This window comes from Hemitrygon akajei, chromosome 13 (genome assembly GCF_048418815.1).
Source record: "Hemitrygon akajei chromosome 13, sHemAka1.3, whole genome shotgun sequence".
NCBI classification, from domain to species: Eukaryota; Metazoa; Chordata; class Chondrichthyes; order Myliobatiformes; family Dasyatidae; genus Hemitrygon; species Hemitrygon akajei.
In genome coordinates this window covers 7717334-7733465 of record NC_133136.1, presented here as the reverse complement: position 1 = coordinate 7733465, position 16132 = coordinate 7717334, and the positions used below count along the sequence as shown (strand labels likewise).

The window sequence follows — 16132 nt, the reverse complement described above, 5'->3', positions numbered from 1 at the left end:
AGAGCAAAGAGTAAATTTAACTTTAACCACAAAGACTGCAATCCTGAACATAGGAATAGAGTTAGGCCATTCAGCCCATTCAGCCTGCTCTGCCATTCCATCATGGCTGATTTATTATGCCTCTCAAGCTCATTCTCCTGCCTTCTCCCATAACCTTTGGTATCCTGATTAATCAAGAACCTATCAACATTAATTTTAAATATATCCAATGACTTGGCTTGCACAACTACCTGTGGCAATGAATTCCACAGATTATTACCCTCTTGCTAAAACAATTCCTCCTCATCTCTGTTCTAAATGGACGTTCTTCTATTCTGGGCCCTCTGTTCTGAGACTCCCCCACTATAAGATACATCCTCTCTACATCCACTCTAAGCCCTTCAATAAATTTCGAATTTCAATGAGATTCTCCCTCATCCTTAACTCCAGCGAGTAACGGGTCCAGAGCCATCAAGTGCTTTCCATATGTTAACTCTTTCATTCCTAGAATCATTCTCATGAACCTAACTGCAACCCGGAAATCAAACTCGGGACCTTCTGTTTCGTGTGGTTTCAGATCCCACGTGAATGATCTCATGACTTGTTCGATAGCCAGGGTGTCAAAGGTTACTGGGAAAAGGTTAGAGAAGGGGGTTGAGAGGGTTGATAATTCAGCTATGGTGGAATGGTGGACATACTCAATTGTCCGAATGGCCTAATTCTGCTCTGATGTCTTGAGGTCTTATGAATGATTTGGACAGCTATTGTTTATATTTGGAAAGTTGTCATTCTGGTAGAAACTAATTTCCAGATTTCCTTTAATGAAAGAAGTGTAATAATATGATGTTTGAACAGTGCTCGTGGCAGTTTAAAACAAGAATTTGCAGTTAGGGAAAGGGAAACAGAATCCTATCCAATGCCCTTTACAGTTGAGTACACAGTGTTTGATATGGCAGCCAAGTCTGGATCACATGCAAGACACTAAAATCACTGTTGCTTTTCCTAACACGTTATTAGTGTGAAATCTTGGCAGAGAGCCAGTCTTCCTGCTGTCCCTCAGCAAAATAAATCGAATCACGGCTGTGCCCAAGCTTTGTACCTTTGCTCGGAGCTTCAGAGTTGCTGACCTCTAGCTCCAGTTAAGCTCCAGTGTGTAAGGTTACCAGATTTCTCCCTGTCTTTTTCCCAAAACAAGGGAAGAAACACTTGCAAGCTTCCAGACCACTAACCCTGAATCTAAAGAGCACCAGAAGATTTAGCCCAGTATCTCTGCAATTGTTATGTTTCTTTGCTGAAGCAACATTCTTTCGTTCGTTATGTGCCATGCCGTATGATGTGGGTGATCATGATCTTTCCAAGGCCATGATTGTTCTTGGAAAATTTTTCTATAGAAGTGATTTGCCATTGACTTCTGGGCAGAGTCTCTACAAGGTGGATGACCTCAACCATTAACAATATTCTTCAGAGATTGTCTGCCTGGTGTCAGTGGTCACACAACCGGAATTTGTGATAAGCACCGGCTGCTCATTTGACCATCCACCACCTGCTCCCATGGCTTCATGTGACCCTGATCGGGGGCTAAGCAGGTGCTACACCTTGCTGAGGGTGACCTGCAGGCTAGCAAAGGGAAGGAGCTCTTTACAGCTCTTTACACCCCGCCAGCCATCTAAAGCAACAGGGGATGCAATACACCCAGCATAACTGATCACCTACTTTAAAACCATTTTGACAAATTTTTGACACTTTTTTTTACCTATCCTTAATCTCATCTATCTTCCCAATAGTGTCCTCATTTCCAGAACTGTTGGGAATAATTGCTGTTGGTAAAAAAAAATTGTAAAAGGCTACACATATAATGAATGTCAAGGGCAAGATGAATAAACTTGCAGCTTGATCTTGACTTTGACATTTGTCCACTCAGTCCCTCCCTTTAACCCAGGTTTACCTCGTTCAGTCTCGTGACATTGTCTATCAGCATAAAATTCCTTACTAAACGCTGATGCAATGTATTCTTAAAATATCTCAGACGTACCTTGCGCCTTCACTATTAAATCTTAAGTTTAGTTTCTGATTAACTCCATTGCATCTCCAATAATTCTTTAAGTTGATAAAACAGCTGAAGGAAAGAATTAGATTCCTTCTGACAGAACTCACATATAACCAAACAGTTATGAAAGGTGAACACACACAAAATGCTGGAGGAACTTGTGATAGCATTGGGACACTGAACTGAACTGTCCCACAACCTATGGACTCACTTTCAAGGACTCTTCATCTTATGTTCTTGACATTTATAGTTTATTTATTTATTATTTTGCTTCTTTTTGTATTTGCCCAGTTTGTTGTCTTTTGAACATTGGTTGTTTGTCCATCCTGAGTGTGGTCTTGTATTGATTCTATTGTGTTTCTGAGAAACGGAGAAACGGAGAATGCCCACAAGAAAATGAATCTCAGGGCAACATAAGTGTACTTTGATGATAAATTTACTTTGAACTGTCCACAGAGCCCTAAACTCTAAAGAAGCTTTTAAGCCCCATTCAATAAAGATAGTTACAGGTATCCTTACTACAGGGAGGTTATACCATATTAACCTACCCTTCAAAGACTAGCTTACTTCACTGTCTAGTCTCTGCAGCAAGGTCTAGCTGACAATACCCACAGTTTGAGTGGTGGGTCCCCCTTCCCTACTGAAGAGGAGAAACCTCCAGCTAAACACAGTTAATTTTATTTTTAAGGTTACACATTTAATTGTAGGCAAATAACTCCTTGCACACACATCTAACGCTCACAGAAAATATGTGACTTACATATTTCCAAATTACAAAAGATTACAAACTACAAAGGATTTCCAAACACAGGTATAATTCAGGAGTGAGATAGATCAACTGGTTGAGTGGTGTCATAGCAATAATCTTGCACTCACTGTCATAAAGACCAAAGAATTGATTGTGGACCAGGAAAGGCACACACGTCAGGCCTCACTGAAGGATCAGTAGTGGAAAGGGTTAAGGATGTCAACATCTCTGAGGATCTATCCTGGGCCCAACATATCAATGCAGTTGCAAAGACAGTGGTTATATTTCACTTGGAGCTTGAGGAGATTTGGTATGTCACTAAATGCTGGCAGGCCTGCTGAATGGTTTCAGCCCAAAAAAGATAACTGTCATTTCCCTTCATAGATGGTGTCTGACCTGCTGAGTTCCTCCAGTATTTTGATATAGAATCACAGAACGCCACAGCACAGAAACAGGTCCTTTGGCCCATCTAGTCCATACCAAACTATTAACCTGCCTATTGACCTGCATCCAGACCAAAGACCTCCATACCCTTCCCATCCATGTACTTATCCAAACTGCTCTTAAATGTTGCAATTGAACCCGCAACCACCACTTGTGCTGGCAGCTCTCTGTACACTCTCACCCCCTCTGAAGAGATGTGTGTGTTGGTCGAGAGCAATGAACTACTTACCACGATCTGGAAATAGTCACTGGGAATGACCACTTCTCCGTTCTTTATCCATCTCACAGTGGGCACTGGCTTCCCAGTGACCGCACATTCAAACTCGATATCCATACTCTCGTAAGCATACAGGTTGGAAGGGCGCTTGAGAAAGCTAGGTGGAACTGTAAAAGAGAGATGGAGAGAATATTAACATAAAATTTGCCTACTCACCAATTCTCAATGGAAACCAATATATTACCTTAAATCAGAAATCCAAATCAGGTTTAATATCACTGGCATCTGTTGTAAATTACGGTAAGTATATATAGCTTTTGAAAGTTTTTGCTGTCCACAATATGTCTGTAGAAATCTGTGAGTGCCTTTGGTGACATACCAAATCTCCTCAAATTCCTAATGAAATACAAGCACAGTTGTGCCTCCTTTGTAACTTCATCGATATGTTGAGTCCAGGATAGATCCTCAGAGATGTTGACACCCAGGCACATGAAATTGCTCATTCTTTTTATTTCTGGTCCCTCGACGAGGACTATTCCAAACACCAGGTGCTCTAATTTTGTCACACTTTACTGGATTCTTCATTTATGCTATTATATTACATGTCATATATATATGTTATATTTTATTTATTTTTCTCTTTTTTGTTGTGCATATTTTATCAATTGAAACAAGTTCTACGTGTTCTATTCTCTTTCATTTTCTAAATGTTTATTTCTGCGGTTAATTTACCTAATACCTTCCAGCTGTTCCTCAGTTCCCCTGCCCGCAACTTTTTATTCTCGCATCTTTCCCCCTACCTTTCTAATCCCAAAGAAGGGTCTCGACCCAAAATATCGACTGTTTATTCATTTCCATAAATGCTGCCTGACCTGCTCAAGCATTTTTTGTGTGATGCTCTGGATCTTCGGCATCTGTAGAATCTCATGAGTTTTTAATTTTTTATTCTTTTCACCAGTTTTCAAAATTCCCTGCTTGGCAAGGACACTTAATTACTTGGAAACAACCTCTTCTTATCACTAAGCAACATATGGGAGAATCAACCAAGTACAGCATCTGCACCAAGGTGAATCTATGCCAGTGGTGTGTTCTGTCCACACTCTTGTATGAGTCAGAATGCTGGCACATGGCAGAAAGCGGCCTTGTCAAGCTGTAGTCATTCCACACCATGAGCCTCCAGAAGATCATGAGTGAAGAGTGCAAGATCATTCCTATCTCATCTAGAATGTTGGGAATGTTGAAATGCCTAACTCCACGCATCCACAAGACATAGAAGCACAAGTAGACCATTCGGCCCATCGAGCCTGCTGCACCATTCCATTGTGGCTGATTTATTATCCCTCTCAACCCCATTCTCCTGCCTTCTCCCTGTAACCTTTGACGCACTGACCAATCAAGAACCTAACAACTTCCATGCTAAATATACCCAATGACTTGTCCTCCACAGCCGCCTGTGGCAATGAATTCCAGAGCTTCACCACCCTCAGGCAAAAATATTCTAATAATACTTTCAGGCACTTTTTTTTTAAGACTGCAGATTGTAGGGCATCAGATTGAGGGGATTTCCTATTTGTCAATCCATTTACTTTATATATTACCTTCTCACTAGGAATTGAGCTTCTCTTTTGCTTCTGGATTTTTGGCTATAATTAGAATATATTTGGTATTTTCCATAGTGCAAGCAGATTCATTATTCTTTGTAACAGCTGAATGTTGTCTTTTATTGCATGACTCCCCTAACACACATCAAATTCATAATACACGTACGTATATGGTGAATAAAGTTGATACTTGATCCTCGGAAATATTCATTTAACTTTCCATCATTCTCTTAATCCCCATTTTAAGTTTTCCAGAGCAACACACACAAAATGCTAGAGCAGGCCAGGCAGCACCTATAGAAATGAATAAACAGTTTTTTCAGGCTGAGGTCCTTCATTGGGACTGGAAATGCTAGGTAAAGGTGGCCGGGGAGGGAGAGGAACGAGGGCTAGCTAGAAGGTAATAGGTGAATTAAAATTCTCCATGAGACCAACTTTTACCTTTGATACCCTATATCTTTTCACACTTTTTTAGAAGTTTTTTCTTATCTTGTAAATTTATTTTTAAGTAGCAGTTATAACCTACTTTCCCCTGGTACGGTGTAAAGTTCATATTGCAGACTGCTCATACAGACTATTCAACCACACAGTGCATTGAGGTTAAACAATAACCCAATACAGAATAAAGTGTAAACACGAGAGATTCTGCAGATGTTGGAAATCCAGAGTAACCACCACAAAGTGCTGCAGGAACTCAGCAGGTCCTGATAGAGGGTCTCAGCCCAAAATATTGACTCTTTATTCCTCTCCGTTGATGCTGCCTGGCCTGCTGAGTTTTTCCAGTATTTTGTGTGTATTGCTTTGGATTCCCAGAATATGCAGATTTTCTTGTGTTTGAGATTTTCCCCAAACAGTAAACCTCCACCAACTAATCCATCCCTCCACAACACCATCCACTATATCATTTCCTGTCAGTCACCTTATGTACAGGCACTCCTGTGCCTAGCATCACTTTATGGATATACAATCAATATATATAAGCTAACTTATATACTTATAATTATTGCATTTTTATTATTATTGTGTTCTTTATCTTAGTGTTTTTTTGTGCTGCATTGGATCTACAGTAACGGTTATTTCATTCTCACTTACACTTGTGTACTGGAAATGACATTAAGCAATCTTAAATCTTGAATCATTCTGTCCCCTGCAAAGAATGCAGATGCATTAATGCAGAGCAACATTAGTTCTGTGTTCAATTTTATCATAATGTATAATTTTTATTTCAATTCCCTCAGAAAATAAATTAGCTTTCTGGTAATTTTTTTCATTAAAATCTGAACAGTTAATACAACAGAGAATTCCATATACCTATCCCAATACAGCACAGAACACTGAACTAAATATAAAACATTACCCAGTTATCCACTTGATAAATCTTAGCATTTTAGGCATTAAAATGCCTAAATTACCCAGTCAGCCACTACACAGAGAGTGTACAACACTATAGAACTGTAATCAGTGCTGTGTAAGATGTGGGTTTTGTTTAAAGTGAATTGAATTAGTCTTCTTTAGATTGAAGTGGAGTATTCAATGTTAATTGGGTTGTGGTAGGTATATTGTGGTAATTGATTACTAGGATCTGCAGGGAATCCTTATCTAAGCATAATCTGTTAAGAGAACAGTTTTGAACAGTTTATCTGCGTCAATTGATCACCTGATTTGATTGCGTTTAAATCTCTGGATTTCCACTCCTGTTTTGTCCAAAAGCAGTGGGAAAAAACAGAGGGAGCACCACTCGAGAAATCTTAACTGGTGTGTGGATTGATGATTCATGGTGAAATGAACAAATAAACGGTGAATCAAGAAATTGGAAACATCAACAGTTGAAGATTGCCAGTGTAAATGTTAAGCAGTTGTACTTTATTCCAGAGTAATCTTCTACTGCGTAAGCTTTGAATCATATTCTGAATATATTAAACCTTGCTCATAAAAGATTGCTGGTAGAACATAATCACTGTGCGAGCTTGCTGTTACATACTGAGTACAGTTAAATCACTGGCGATGAAGTGTTGGAAATATTCTGAATGGGAGAAAAATTAGTTAGATAAGTGCAGGCCCTGTTGATTTGTCCAACTCCAGATATAGGAAGGAACAGTACAAGCCCTTCGGCCCGTGATGTTGTACTGACCTTTTAACATGCTACTACCTACAGGAAAGATGTACATAAGGTTGAAAATTTACAAGATGTTGCTGGGAGTTGTAGGAAAGATTGAATAGATTAGGACTTGGAACACAGATGACTGAGAGGAAATTTGATAGAGGTATACAAAATTATGAGGAATCTGCATAGGGTAAGCACTGAGGTTAGGTGAGACTACAACCAGAGGTCATGGGGTGAAAGGTGAAAGGTGCAAAGTTTAAGGGGAAAATGAGGCAAACTTCTTCACTGAGAGGGTCGTGATTATGTTCAATGAGCTGCCAGCACAAGTGGTGCATGGAAGCTCAATTTCAATGTTTAAGCTTGAGTAGATATATGGTAGGGATAGGTATATGATGGGTATATGTTAGGGATATGGAGGGCTATGGTCCCAGAGCAATTCAATGGGAGTAGGCAGTTTAAATGGTTTGGCACAGACAAGATGGGCCAAAGGGTCTGTTTCTGTGCTGTACTTTTCTATGACTCTAAGACTCTATGTCTTTCTCTTAGGTAGCAGAAGGACTGTGTTTGGTGCACAGAAGAGAGTTTGCATTTTCGAACATAACAGCACAGCACAGGGCCTTCAACCCACAATGATGCCCTGACCTTCTAACCTGCTCAAAGTTCAATCTAACCCTTCCCTCTTGCATAGCTCTCCATTTTTATGTCATCCGTGTGCCTAACTGAGAGTTTCTGAAATCTTCCTAATATATATTAGGGTGTCACAGAGGTTAGTGCGATGCTATTCTAGCTCACGGTGTCAGAGTTTGGAGTTCAATTCCCACTGCTGTCTCTAAGGAACTTGTACATTTCCCCCATGACTGTGTGAGACAGCGCCCTGCCCACCACAGCACAGTTTCCGTATCATGCAGTGATGCTCTCTACTGCGCATTTGTAGCACGGAAAGCCGCTTGAGGTGTTTAAAATACGATGATGATTTGGAGGGATAGATCAGAATTAGAATCACTAACATATGTCATGAACTGTGTTGATTCGCAGCAGAAGGACAGTGCAATACATAAAGAATACTGTAAATTACAATTAGAAGTATACAGTCGATGCTGGTTAATTGGGACACATTGGGACCAGTACACTTCGGCCCAATTAAGTGGCTTCATGGAAGTAGTTAAGGAACTATGAAAAAGACAAACTACTATTTGACCTGTGTAATAAATTATGTATTTAACTGACATACAGAAAAAATTAAACCACTACCAATACTACTACAATACTATGAAACTGTATTAGTTCCTGATAGTTATCAATGGAGGAATTGATCCAGTGTTCTTTTGATTGACTGTAAATAAACAAAATCAGCGCAGCCACTTCAGCATAGATAATGGTCTGCCTTCAAATGCAATGCGATCGACAATGGCATACTCCACATCTTTATTTTTATTTTAATATTTGAGATGATTGTAGGTACCTTCAAACTCTTAGTAGTTCCTAACTTGTTGAAGAAGTAAAGTCGTTTCATTTTTATTCCTAACCCTTTCTGGCATCTCCAAGCCCCAATGCTTGAAAACCACAGTGAGCAAAACAGTTCTGATTGTCTTACTGCTTATTCCTCACCAACTATTAGTGTCAAAAGGCACCGCTTCTTGAAAACAAAGACACACAACTGATGCAATTTAAAAACTGTTTGTTCTAAGCATGGTGTAGTGCCTAACAGACATACAATACACAGGACGGACACTAGTTAGAATCCTGTAACAAGTAAGTGGCATGGTGTCCCAAATAAAAGAAGGGAATCCGGGCTATTTTCTTGATTGCTTTTGTTCTTTAAGAGCTGCCCCAAAAGCGGCTGCTCCAATTAACTGAATCCACTGTACATACCTGTATACGTTAGCATATACTACATTGCAATTTTCTTGCAGGAATTTACAGGAAAATTAAAAAAAAACAATAGACTTTATAGAATCTATACATGAACAAAGATTTATTGCCAAAGATTTACTGGTTGGTAGGTTAATTAGGCAATTAAATTGCCCTTAGTGCAGGAGCATGGCAGGAAAATTGGGAAGGAAGTGATCAGTGCTTGACGGTCAGTACAGACAGGAACAGGCCCAAGAGCCCACAACGTTAGACCGTAAGACCATAAGACAAAGGAGCAGCAGTCAGCCATTCGGCCCATCGAGTCTGCTCCACCATTTCATCATGAGCTGATCCAATCTCCCCTTTAGTCCCATTACCCCGCCTTCTCACCATAACCTTTAATGCCCTGACTACTCAGATACCTATCAATCTCTGCCTCAAATACACCCAATGACTTGGCCTCCACTGCCACCCGTGGCAACAAATTCCATAGATTTACCACCCCCTGGCTAAAAAAATTTTTTTGCATCTCTGTTCTGAATGGGCGCCCTGTAATCCTCAAGTCATGTCCTCTCGTACTAGACTCCCCCCACCATGGGAAACAACTTTGCCACATCCACTCTGTCCATGCCTTTCAACATTCGAAATGTTTCTATGAGGTACCCCCTCGTTCTTCTAAACTCCAAGGAGTACAGTCCAAGAGTGGTCAAACGTTCCTCATATGTTAACCCTCTCATTCCTGGAATCATTCTAGTGAATCTTCTCTGAACCCTTTCCAATGTCAGTACATCCTTTCTTAAATAAGGAGCCCAAAACTGCACACAGTACTCCAAGTGAGGCCTTACCAGTGCCTTATAGAGCCTCAGCATCACACCCCTGTTCCTATACTCTATTCCTCTAGAAATGAATGCCAACATTGCATTCGCCTTCTTCACCACTGACTCAGCCTGGGGGTTAACCTTAAAGGTATCCTGCACGAGGACTCCCAAGTCCTGTTGCATCTTAGAACTTTGAATTCTCTCCCCATTTAAATAATAGTCTGCCCGTTTATTTCTTCTACCAAAGTGCATGACCGTACACTTTCCGACATTGTAATTCATTTGCCACTTCTTTGCCCATTCCCCCAATCTATCCAAGTCTCTCTGCAGACTCTCTGTTTCCTTAGCACTACCGGCCCTCCACCTATCTTTGTATCATCAGCTAACTTAGCCACAAAGCCATCTATTCCATAATCCAAATTGTTGATATACAACATAAAAAGAAGTGGCCCCAACATGGACCCCTGTGGAACACCACTGGTAACCGACAGCCAACCAGAATGGGATCCCTTTATTCCCACTCTCTGTTTCCTGCCAATCAACCAACGCTCTATCCATGTATGTAACTTTCCCATAATTCTATGGGCTCTTATCTTGTTTAGCAGCCTCATGTGCGGCACCTTGTCAAAGGGCTTCTGAAAATCCAAATACACAACATCCACTGCATCTCCCTTGTCTAGCCTACTTGTAATTTCCTCAAAAAATTGCACTAGGTTTGTCAGGTAGGATTTACCTTTAAGGAAACCATGTTGAGTTCTGCCTATCTTGTCATATGCCTCCAGGTACTCCATACCCTCATCCTTGACAATCGACTCCAACAACTTCCCAACCACCAATGTCAAGCTAACATGTCTGTAATTTCCTTTTTGCTTCCTTGCCCCCTTCTTAAATAGCAGAGTGACATTTGCAATCTTCCAGTCCCCTGGAACCAGGCCAGAATCTATCGACTTTTGAAAGATCATTGCTAATGCCTCCGCAATCTCCACTGCTACTTCCTTCAGAACACAAGGGTGCATTCCATCTGGTCCAGGAGATTTATCTACCCTTAGACTATTCAGCTTCCTGAGTACTTTCTCTGTCATAATTGTGACTGCGCATATTTCTCTTCCCTGACACTCTTGAATGTCCAATATATTGCTGAAGTCTTCCTCAGTGAAGACTGATGCAAAATACTCGTTTGGTTCCTCCGCCATCTCCTTATCTCCCATTACAATTTCTCCAGCATCATTTTCTATTGGTCATATATGTACTCTCACCTGTCTTTTACTCTTTATATACTTGAAAAAGCTTTTAGTATCCTCTTTGATATTATTTGCTAGCTTCCTTTCATAGTTCATCTTTTCCCTCTTAATGACCTTCTTAGTTTCCTTTTGTAAGCTTTTAAAAACTTCCCAATCCTCTGTCTTCCCACTAATTTTTGCTTCCTTGTATACCCTCTGTTTTGCTTTTAATTTGGCTTTGACTTCTCTTGTCAGCCATGGTTGCATCCTTTTTCCATTTGAAAATTTCTTCTTCTTTGGAATATATGTCTTGCACCTTCCTCACTTCTCGCATAAACTCCAGCCACTGCTGCTCTGCCGTCCTTCCAGCTAGTGTCCCTTTCCAGTCAACCTTGGCCAATTCCTCTCTCATGCCACTGTAAATTCCTTTACTCCACTGAAATACCGACACATCGGATTTCGGCTTCTCTTTCTCAAATTTCACAGTGAACTCAATCATGTTGTGATCACTGCCTCCTAAGGGTTCCTTCACTTCCATCTCTCTAATCACCTCTGGTTCATTACACATTACCCAATCCAGTACAGATGATTCCCTAGTGGGCTCAACAACAAGCTGTTCTAAAAAGCCATCTCGTAGACATTCTACAAATTCTCTCTCTTGAGATCCAGTGCCGACCTGATCTTCCCAATCCACTCGCATGTTAAACTCCCCTACAATTATCATAACACTACCCTTCTGGCAAGCCTTTTCTATTTCCTGTTGTAATTTGTAGTCCACATCACTGCAGCTGTTTAGAGGCCTGTAGATAACTGCCATCAGTGTCCTTTTACCCCTGCGATTTCTTAGTTCAACCCATAAATATTCTGTTCCTTCCAATCCTATGTCAACTCTTTCTAATGATTTAATATCATTTCTTACCATTAAAGCCACGACACCCCCTCTACCTACTTGCCTATCCTTCCGATACACTGTGTATCCTTGGACGTTCAGCTCCCAGAGACATGCATCCTTTAGCCACGTCTCAGTGATGGCCACAATATCATACCTGCCAATCTGTAACTGTACAACAAGATCATCTACCTTATTCCTTATGCTGCATGCATTTAAGTATAACATCTTGAATCAATTAATAATCAAATGACCAACCAAACTATTCTCTTCTGCCTACACAGTGCTCATATCCTTCTAATGTCCTCATGTTCCACATAACTAAACATCTCGTTAAATATCTCTGATATTTCTGCCATCCCCTCAGGCAGTGCATTCCAGGCACCCACCACTCTCTGTGATAAAAACTTGCCCTCACATCTCCTTTGAAATTACCCCCTCTCACCCCTGGTATTAGAGATTTCAACCCTGGGAAAAAAGATACTGCCTTTCTACTCTATCTATGCTTCACATAATCTTATAAACCTCTTTCGGACCTCCCCTCAGCCTCCGCCATGCCAGAGAAAACAACGCAGGTTTGTCCAACCTCTTATTATAGCACATAGCAATTCAGTTTTCACAATGGACTGTTAAGCAGATTTATTAAACAATGTATAGATAAGATGAGCAATTTACAACATACATTAAACAGGTTTCCTGGTTTGTGATTCCTCTTTTAAAGATGAAATATAACTAAGAACTGCATCTGCTGTGTTAAACTATAATGAGGTCCCTGAATATTGACTGTTATGAGGTCAGTTGCTACGGATTGTTTGTGAAATTTCTCTCTGATGGCTTCAGATGATTAATTAGGCTTGAAAAAGACAGGCTGAGAAATGTGTTTCAGATGTGAATTGGGGGAAATAGCTGTAAATATGTGGCCCTTAAAATAAAAACTAAATGTCAGATACTTGTGTATGCAAATAAATGCCTTTTTAAAAAATGAGTTGTTTGGAGATCTAACAGCGGTATGTTCTGTGATGCCCAAAAATATACATGTTTTTCCCTGAATGAATCAGCAATTTAATATGACTGAAAAAGAAATGGAAGCAAAAATGGCCCTTTGGGCTTATCCATCTCATGTTAGGAAAACTTAATCTGTACTTCCTTTGATGGGTCTGAGCCTGTACTTGCAGGTGTTTAGATCAAGGGTTCATAACCTTTTTATGCCATGGACCCCGACCATTAACCAAGGGATCCATGGATCCCAGGTTGGGAATCCCTGGTTTAGAAGAATGAGGAAGGATCTCATTGAAACCTATTGAGTATTGATAGATCAGGGGTTCCCAACCCTTTTTATGCCATGGACCATCAACTAAAGGGTCCGTGGACACTGAGGTGTGAACCCTGGCCTAGATAGATGAACTGTTCTCATATCCCACTCACACTACCTTGCAGATGGTTTAATTTAGTAGGGATTAAAAGTTGAAATCAGGCAGTCATACAAGAGATTCTGCAGGTGCATGAAAAGCGTAGGTAGAGTGGATGTGGAGAGGCTGTTTCCTATAGAGGACTGGACCGGAGGACACAGCCTCAGAATAGAGGGACGTCCATTTAGAACAGTGATGAGGAGATATTTCTTTAGTCAGAGGGTGGTTAATCTATGGAATTCATCTCCACTAGTGGCTGTGGCAGCCAAGTCATTGGGTACATTTAAACTGAAGGTTGATAGGTTCTTGATTAGTCAGAGTGTCAAAGGTTATGAGGAAAAGGCAGGAGAATGGGGTTAAGAGGAATAATAAATCAGCCATGATGGAATGGCAGAGCAGACTCAAAGGACTGAACACCAAATTCTGCTCCTATGTCTTATGGTTTTATGGAATGTAAGTACTCTAGATTACAATTCGGAAGTGTCAGAGAAATGCATTTCCTGGAGAGATGTTAAACTATCTTTTCAATTGGATACAATTTATCCCCTGAAAGTTTTCCAAAGCGCAGCAGAATTTTTCTGATATTGTGACTAATATCACAGTGTGCTGCTCGCAAGTAACTGAGGCAAGTTTCCAGAATCCATATCTTAGGGAAATTGCCTCATAACTACATACAAGTCTCACACTGTGTATAAATTGGCCTCTCACCATAATGCACATTGGAACATCCCAAAGTTCCATTTAATATCAGAGAATGTACAACTGTGTGCATGCTGAAATTCTTACTCTCCACAGACATTCACAAAATAGAAAAAAACCCAATGAATGAATGAGAGAAATGTCAGAACTCCAATGCACCCACTCCCTGTCCCACAAACAAGCAGTGACAACAGCATCATCCCTTCCCCTCTCCCTCACATACTCCAGCAAAGGCACTGAACCCCCTCCCCATCATGCTAGCAACAGCATAGCCCCCAAACAGACCATGGCCTAGAGTCCCTCAAAATCAAAACTACAGCCCATCCCAACACTTGTATCCTTAAGTCAAGAAAGCTCACGAGTACAACTGATACAAACATTATATCAGCAAAAATTGGATGTCTGACCCTTGTTAGTTCACCCAAATTCAGGATTCAAGATACAAGTTCATTTACCACGTGTGCTGGAGGGCACCTGCAAGTGTCACCACACATTCCAGAGACAACATGCAGACCCACAATGCTCAGCAGAACAATACAGAACACAAGCAGCAACAATCCCCATTCCTCTCTCTCACTCACGCACACACCCAGTCCATTAACCACAGGACGGGTCTCCAGACTCCAGCGGACTCAGACCTGTAGACAATTCAACATGGCCGGCACACTCACAGAGATTCACAGAATTGGCTCCTAAATGGGTCTAGACATCCAATTCTCTGTGTTGATTCCAGAACATATGTCTCTCACATTCATCATTTAAATTCCATCTGGTTTTTCTCTGTCCATCTCACCAGCTGGTCAAGATCATACTGTATGCTATGGCTATCCTCTACACTATCAGCCAAACATCTATTTTTGTGTCACATTTTTGAGGCCACAGTTTAAGAATAAGGGGTAGGCCATTTAGAACAGAGATGCGGAAAAACTTTTTCACCCAGAGAGTGGTGGATATGTGGAATGCTCTGCCCCAGAAGGCAGTGGAGGCCAAGTCTCTGGATGCATTCAAGAGAGAGTTAGATAGAACTCTTATAGATAGTGGGGTCAAGGGATATGGGGAGAGGACAGGAACGGGGTACTGATTGTGTATGATCAGCCATGATCACAGTGAATGGCGGTGCTGGCTAGAAGGGCCGAATGGCCTACTCCTGCACCTATTGTCATCTCCAGACTTACTGACCATCTCTTGTAGTTTCAAATCCACATCATTGCCTTATATTATATGTCTAGATTACAGAGCATGTGTTAGGAAGATAGGATGAGTGAGTTAGGGCTTTTCTTTATGGAGCAAAGGAGGATGAAAGGAGGCTTCACAGAGGTTACAAAATGAAAAGAGGCATAGATAGAGTGGACAGCCGGAGAATTTGTCCCAGGGTGGAAATGGCTTATATGAGTGGGCATAATTTTAAGGTGATTAAAGTATAGGGGGATATCAGAGGTAGATTTTTTTTACACTGAGTGTGATGGTAGAGGCAGATAAAGTAAGGACTTTTAGCAGACTCTTAGGAAGAAAATGGAGGATTATGAGGAAGGAAAGGATTTAGACACTACCTTTAGAGCAGGTTAATAGGTCGGCAAAACTTCGTGGACCAAGGGGCCTGTACTGTGCTATATAACCATATAACCATATAACAATTACAGCATGGAAACAGGCCATCTCGGCCCTTCTAGTCCGTGCCGAACGCTTACTCTCACCTAGTCCCACTGACCCGCACTCAGCCCATAACCCTCCATTCCTTTCCTATCCATACACCTATCCATTTTTTTTAAAATGACAATATCGAACCTGCCTCTACCACTTCTACCGGAAGCTCGTTCCACACAGCTACCACTCTCAGAATAAAGAAGTTCCCCCTCATGTTACCCCTAAACTTTTGCCCCCTAACTCTCAACTCATGTCCTCTTGTTTGAATCTCCCCTACTCTCAATGGAAAAAGCCTATCCACCTCAACTCTGTCTATCCCCCTCATAATTTTAAATACCTCTATCAAGTCCCCCGTCAACCTTCTACACTCCAAAGAATAAAGACCTAACTTGTTCAACCTTTCCCTGTAACTTAGGTGCTGAAACCCAGGTAACATTCTAGTAAATCTCCTTTGTACTCTCT

At 40.9% G+C, this 16132-nt stretch overlaps 1 protein-coding gene across 1 annotated transcript in view; it reads right to left on the bottom strand.

Annotated features, from left to right (window-relative positions):
- Nucleotides 1-16132, bottom strand: part of dcc (DCC netrin 1 receptor) — a 1312938-nt gene that overhangs the window by 464372 nt on the left and 832434 nt on the right. The window contains exon 6 of the mRNA XM_073064089.1: nucleotides 3448-3602. Within this exon, the coding sequence (XP_072920190.1) occupies nucleotides 3448-3602 (155 nt within the window). The remainder of the gene's footprint in view (nucleotides 1-3447; nucleotides 3603-16132) is intronic.